The following is a 6,508-nucleotide window of genomic DNA, read 5'->3' as shown; positions in this document are numbered from 1 at the left end:
CAAACAAATCACAAACTGAAGCCTCAATATTTCTTACCCCAAGAAGAAGGTACTTACAGGACATTAAACTATACAAGTTAAATTAAACTCCCTAAAAATCAATATTTCCAGCAGTTATAAAACTGTTAAGAGGCAATATGGCAAAAATTATTTCAAATTCGACAAAGTAATGGAATGTGATCGATTAAAATTGAAATGGTATCTAAACAGAAGGTCAACACGAAGTTAGATCTTTAATATAAACAAAAGCATATTCACTACCAATAATGAAAAGATAACAATTTTAAGTAAGTGGTGAATCCTGTAATCTATGAAACAATTCTCTGACAATTAGAATATGGCATTACTGCTATTATATCACGTGAACCCCTTTGTTGGCTTCCCTAAAATATGAACCACTTCAAAGAATCAAAAAGAATTGTGGATATGCCAAAACTGGGATAACATTTTAATCCAATTTAATAATACATTCTTGCACTGCATCCATATAGTACATAAAACGATCGGCCAAAGAAATAACTCAAGTCTAATTCCTTTTGCAAAATAAAATAGCAAGACAGCATCTACACCATGATATTATGCTGTAATCATAAAGTAGAGAGCAACAAGTTTAAAATTTTCAAATACACCCTGCAGGGATTTCGGCAGTGAGCTCTCCACTCCCCAGCCCACTCAGTCCCGATGCTAGCATGTAGAAGCTAAATTAAATAGTACACAGGCAAAAAACCCTAGTCGAGTGAACTGTTCACAGCTGAAATATACTTACCAATCCAATTACAGCAGAAATCACAATGGCAGCCAGAGCACACTGCAAAATGATACATAGTGGAGGCAGAAAATTTCATTACCACGAAATGAGGATCAGAAAATATCTTATCATAATAAACAATAAAACCAGTTAAACATCAATGAAAGAAAGAAACAGAGCTCTAGCTACAACTACAAGCTGTCATCACAAATTAGCAAGCTATAAGTTCTGTAGATGTTGCCAGCATCACTGAAATGTAAATGGAGGAACAGAAATCATTACAGGATATTATGTGCTATGAATGGGTTGGGAAAAATAGTGCTCATGGAAGCCCAGAATTAAAAAGCAGGACACCAAAAAATTGTCTAATTTGCTAAAGATATAGGGTTATGGCACCAGTTTAGCAATTGTATCCACCAAAGAAGATAACATTAGCACTATGTAGAGCATGGGTGCATTTTAACCTGGGGAATGTATTCAAATAATGGAGTAAGGAACTGTAGTGCACAGCCCATTATAATTCCCATTATAATCCCAGATAAACCAGTTTTAGCTCCACTTTCATGATTCACGGCAGACCTAGAGAATGATCCTGCGTGAGTCATTATTAAAAAAGAAGACATGTTAGAAGCTGGCTCTGGAAGTAACAGTGTCATGTGCTAACGTCATTACCAACTTATATGTATCCGTTTGATGATGTCATAAGAGAAATCATAAAGTAAACTGTTGGCTAGCAACTAAAACCAACCTGTTGTAGGGTATGCTGAAAAGAATGATCCAAAAATATTTGCCACACCAAGACCAAACAACTGTTAGAAGACAAACAACACGTCTATAAAATAGTGAATCAATTATAGTTCTCTTTTCCAAATCTAGCACAATTTGCAAGAGAGTACCAAGAAAATAATGTACCATATTGCAATGTTAAGCTTTTTACATTATATAACTAACTGGCTGTTTATATCATCATCATAAACCTATAAAAATCATTCTTCCACCTTAAGAAATCATATTATCTAAAGGAGCCAGACGACAGTCAATGGCTTATCAAAATAACATTAAGGGGAAGTTTACACATCCCATATTGTGCAAAAGGAATAGCAAACATTAGATGCAGGCTACTATGAATTAAATACAAGGTCTAGGATAACGAAATAGTTGTTTCGTGTTAAGCTGATACTTGACACGAGTACACATAAATGCAGTTATCATAGTTAAGACAATTTCAAACTTTGGAAAACGAACCTCTCGATTTGAATCCAACTCATATCCATTCTTAGCTGCCAGTGCTTTGGCAATTCCTACAGATTCCTATTTTCCAAAAGTATGTGGTTAAGTCAAATGTTCTATACCAAAAAAATAAAAGGGGACATGATATTAAAAGAAAATGAATAAATTTTCTCTCACCAAAATCGCCACACCAGTAATGAGCATTGCTGTTGGAATCAAAGATTTTATGTGCCCAAATTCCTTAGGGACAGAAAATTTAGGTAGCCCTTGAGGTATTTCTCCAACCTAAAATAGCAGTTGAAAAATTGTTAAGTGCTGACTATAATTGTGCCACAGTCAGATACTCGGTCATGAACAATTCAGGATAATAATAATTAATTGCTGCTCTATACGATGCTTTTTTCGCTGTTTATTAATCCAAGTTATTCTCACCAATGTAATTGAAGATGGATGATAAATTGTCACAAAGGTTGTACCCAAAACAACGGCAGTAAGGGGACCAGCTGCTCGCAGAAAACGCAAACATTTCCTTGATTTTCCCTGTGACCAGAACCAACCAAAGCATGTACAATTTAAAGAGGTATAAAAACAGAAAACCACATACTCAATAGCCAACTGAACTCATACCAGGTGCTTCATTGTTAGAATAATAGCAAGAATAATAGAACCCATAACAAAAGGAGGCCACGAAAACTACAAAAGTAAAGACAATCAGTCATTAGAACATCAAAAGTCACTTAAATTTAGAAACAGTTAGAGAGACAGGAAAAACAGATGAACGTATAAAGGAACAATCATCCAAGGACAATATCTATGTACTGAAACCTGAAGAAGAATATAGATTGTACTTCACAAACGACAATTACAAGAAATCATAATATATAAATTTCATCTTGTATTGTTTCACATTGAAAAGGAGTAGGATAAAATTCCACCAATGCTGTATAAATAGAGCCATCTCAGATTAATCTCTTTTAATTATGAAATTTGTAAGTATATTTGCTGCAGTCAATAAAAACTATAATATACAATAAATCTGAAGCACGTTTGTGAAATTGGCTTGATCACTTATGCTGTTACTTAGTTTTTCAGAAAAAATACAGTCCGCAAACTCTGCATCTTAGTTTATATGGTAGTGTTTATGCTGTCTCACATTAAATTTTGCTTGTCTGTGTTTCTTGTGTCCTTTTTATATCAATACATGATTGGGATGGCGACATTAAATGTTACTCATCAACATCATATGGACAGACATGGTATGACATAAACATACATGCATAATGGTGATGAAGATAGAGACCTGATAATTTGACACGACAATCATTTGAATACCTCATAAAATAGAAGAATTTCTACAGATAACTAACGTGCAATACATCGATTGAATTTAATTTATTGAGGAAGACAAAGTTACACATCAGAAACCCTTGATTGAAAAAATAATCACGACTCGTTGCAACAATATAAGGTAACGCAGGAGACAAATAGAGTAATTTTCAAAAAGCATTTACTTCATTGGAATACATGGCATACCTTATCTGCTCCTGAAATTATGCTCTTGACCAGCGGAATAATTTTGCTACTTCTTGTTATATCATATCCCAAGAAATATTTTGCCTGAGACAAGGCAATTACAATGGCTGAAGCAGTCGTAAAACCAGAAATCACAGAATGGCTGATGAACCGAATAAGCCATCCAAGCCTAGATGGGGAAAAAATAAAATGTAAGAGCTTTATTTGAATAAAATCTGTTGAAAAATAGAGTTAGGAAATAAAAAATAAGAATTTCAGGTGGCTGTAAACAATGAATGATATCAGGTTTTTGACAATTTTGTTTTCATGGACATATGTTCATGCCCAGAGACTTCCGTTCAGAGACATCACAAGGGTTAGTTTGAACACTTAGTGACATTGGGAGGCAGCTTTTCAGAAGGGATTCCTTCACTAGGAAATCAGACTATTCTACCTCTGGTGACTGACTGACTGACTCATAAAAGGATCACTATTTGTTCTAAATAATTGTTTGCAACAGTTTCAGAATTGTAACTGAGAAAACCAAAATCCAAGTTCAGTATTTCAAATACAGCTGAATTTCATAGTTCTCATATTTGTCCTGCTTATCTATATACATTTTATAAATGACTGAATCAGACATCTTCATACTGAATGTACTGTCTCAGCATTCAAGTATAAATATAAAATGTACACGAAACATTTGATTCCCTTCACATTGAATGGTAAATTTCAACATATAAGAGAACATGCAAATTTGAGTGAAAAACACCTTAAAATCCCCATTATGCATTCAAATACGCCAACCATAAGTGCCAACAATATTGCAAGCTCTGTGTACAATGCCTCTGATGAGTCAACTATGCTGCCCAAGACATTAGAGACCAGAAGGGAAGTCAACGCCACAGGACCGATTGCAAGCTGGCGAGATGAGCCAAATAAAGCATACACAAATATAGGAACAAAACCAGAATCTGCATTGTAAAATCCAAATAAGGACGACCCAATTCCATAATCAATAAAGTAAATGACAGAGCATTTTATTATAAGTATTGCAGGAAAATAATCATGTAAGACTCTAACTTAAAAGCATCTTCAGAATATATCCGTGATAATATCATCACAGTACATTATGACTAGTTGGTAAGGTAGATTAGATGGCACTTCGAAGTGCAAAATAAGGGGAAAAAGTTTAAATTTTACCAATGGTACTGTCCAGCCATCTAATACTAATACTGCTTAACAAACGTGTACAAAAAGAACAATAACGAGGTAAAACTCACAAAGTCCGTATATTGGTTGAAGCCCAGCTAGCTTTGCGTAAGACATGGACTGATTGGCACATGAAAAGCAACCGATGTTATACATGGAAAGTTGGATACAAAAATCCAATTATTTATGAATATTAGATGTGTATATGCGTGAACACGTATATACATATATACACACCTGAGGAACAAGCATGACGCCGACAGTGACCCCGGCCATAAGATCCGGCTGTAAATACTCCCGCCATCTGTAGGTACTAATCCAACGGTAACATGGCAAGAAAAATTCAATCCATTCCATCCACGTCATCCGCTTCACCTTTGCACTCCATCTGGTCAAAACACCAGAAAATGAAGATGAAGACGACGTCGCTGTAGTGGTGGAAGGATGCTGCAAAGGAATGATTTTGACGGGTCGGGTCGTTGTTCCAGACATCGAATTGAAACTGCTGAGTTCACCGGAACTAGGAGAGGCATAGGTGTTCTCCATGCAGTTTGAGGAGAAGAAATTTGGCCTCAGCCGCCTTGGACCGCGGCGGCGGTCAGGCTGTGCGTGCTGAGATTTGAGGCTCACGCTCCTTCGAAGGACCCGAGGCGTGGGGGCGGTGGACGCTGAATTGGTTCCTTACAAATAAACTTAGGATTCCGCGGTGGCGAATAATACCAAAACTTACAAATAAATGAATAATAGATAGATAATCTAAAAGTATAAATGTTAAAAGTAAGGTAAGCACCTAATTGATATTCCTAAAAATATATATATAAGTTAAAGTTAATAATTAATTTCAGGTACACAATTCATAATATTCACAATTTTTTAATTACAAATTCCATCAAATTTTAACAAAATCTCAAAATAAATAAATAAATTTAATTTTAATCTCTATCAAACAAGGGCTAATTTTATTTTTGAAAACTCGAGTTGAAGAAAAAAATTGATATTAAGTACACAATTAAAGAAGATCACAAAGTTAAGACGTGTACGATATTAAAAAATATCGTACTCCACAAACACCCAACTTCCATATCGCCCTTATTTGGGTAAAGATTTCTTTCTTCCACCCTATAGTCGATTTTAGCGAGTTTTGCTCCGAAAATCATATTTATTTTCGAATTTGCTTTCATCTATTAATTTTCGACCCACCTTTTCCTCCTACACGACATGACATACGCGAAATGACTTTTCAATTTTAGTATAATAATAATAATTGATTCCACCACATATCCTGTATTTGGACATTAACGTGACCAAGTTCATTAGAATCAATGAGAGAGAAACGTGCACTGACCAATTTGTTTGAAATCTCTTTCGTGAGTGGTTGGGACATCTCATTAGAAATTAGAATGGTAGAAAATGTTGGGATGTCCCAAATTTGTAAAATAGAATAAAATGGTAAAATTATGATTGATGTTAAGTTGAGGAACAAAAGTTATAATTTCCTCTAAAGTCTTAATTAAGCAAATATGAAACGGATTGGAGGCAGATGCGGCGACGAGGGAGAGAATAATTAGAAGGAAAAACAAAATAAATGACGAAAAGAAATCATTGTATAACAGATTTAGGGTAAAATCAAATCTCGCCATAAAGTTGTGGGCTCATGTTTCAGTTGCTTTAAATTATAATTTAAAATCGTAGGTATACTTTTTAAAAAGGTTGAACCTACATTGTGTTAGATTCAAAATTACTACTTGCTCAATCAACATATTTCGTGTTGACCACTGATCTTCGAGCTCACTTAAAATGTAGTCA

The 6,508-nt window shown here is 34.8% G+C and overlaps 1 protein-coding gene across 2 annotated transcripts in view; it reads right to left on the bottom strand.

Moving 5' to 3' along the window:
* The window catches only part of LOC111405391 (sulfate transporter 4.1, chloroplastic-like), a 10,639-nt gene extending 5,212 nt beyond the window's left edge, over nt 1-5,427 (bottom strand). The window contains exons 1-11 of one of the 2 annotated variants that reach the window (XM_023034246.1): nt 4,940-5,427; nt 4,774-4,822; nt 4,263-4,464; nt 3,512-3,680; nt 2,606-2,671; nt 2,411-2,518; nt 2,156-2,263; nt 1,994-2,059; nt 1,497-1,557; nt 1,213-1,340; nt 767-808 (exon numbers count right to left, since the gene is read on the bottom strand). In XM_023034246.1, the coding sequence (XP_022890014.1) occupies nt 767-808; nt 1,213-1,340; nt 1,497-1,557; nt 1,994-2,059; nt 2,156-2,263; nt 2,411-2,518; nt 2,606-2,671; nt 3,512-3,680; nt 4,263-4,464; nt 4,774-4,822; nt 4,940-5,248 (1,308 nt within the window). In that variant the 5' untranslated portion in view covers nt 5,249-5,427. The remainder of the gene's footprint in view (nt 1-766; nt 809-1,212; nt 1,341-1,496; nt 1,558-1,993; nt 2,060-2,155; nt 2,264-2,410; nt 2,519-2,605; nt 2,672-3,511; nt 3,681-4,262; nt 4,465-4,773; nt 4,823-4,939) is intronic. The other variant, XM_023034247.1, reaches the window with a different exon arrangement.
* Nucleotides 5,428-6,508: the final 1,081 nt, after the last annotated feature.

This window comes from Olea europaea, chromosome 12, assembly GCF_002742605.1.
Source record: "Olea europaea var. sylvestris chromosome 12, O_europaea_v1, whole genome shotgun sequence".
NCBI classification, from domain to species: Eukaryota; Viridiplantae; Streptophyta; class Magnoliopsida; order Lamiales; family Oleaceae; genus Olea; species Olea europaea.
Note: the sequence above shows the minus strand (reverse complement) of the source record. Positions and strands in the feature narration are given on the sequence as shown.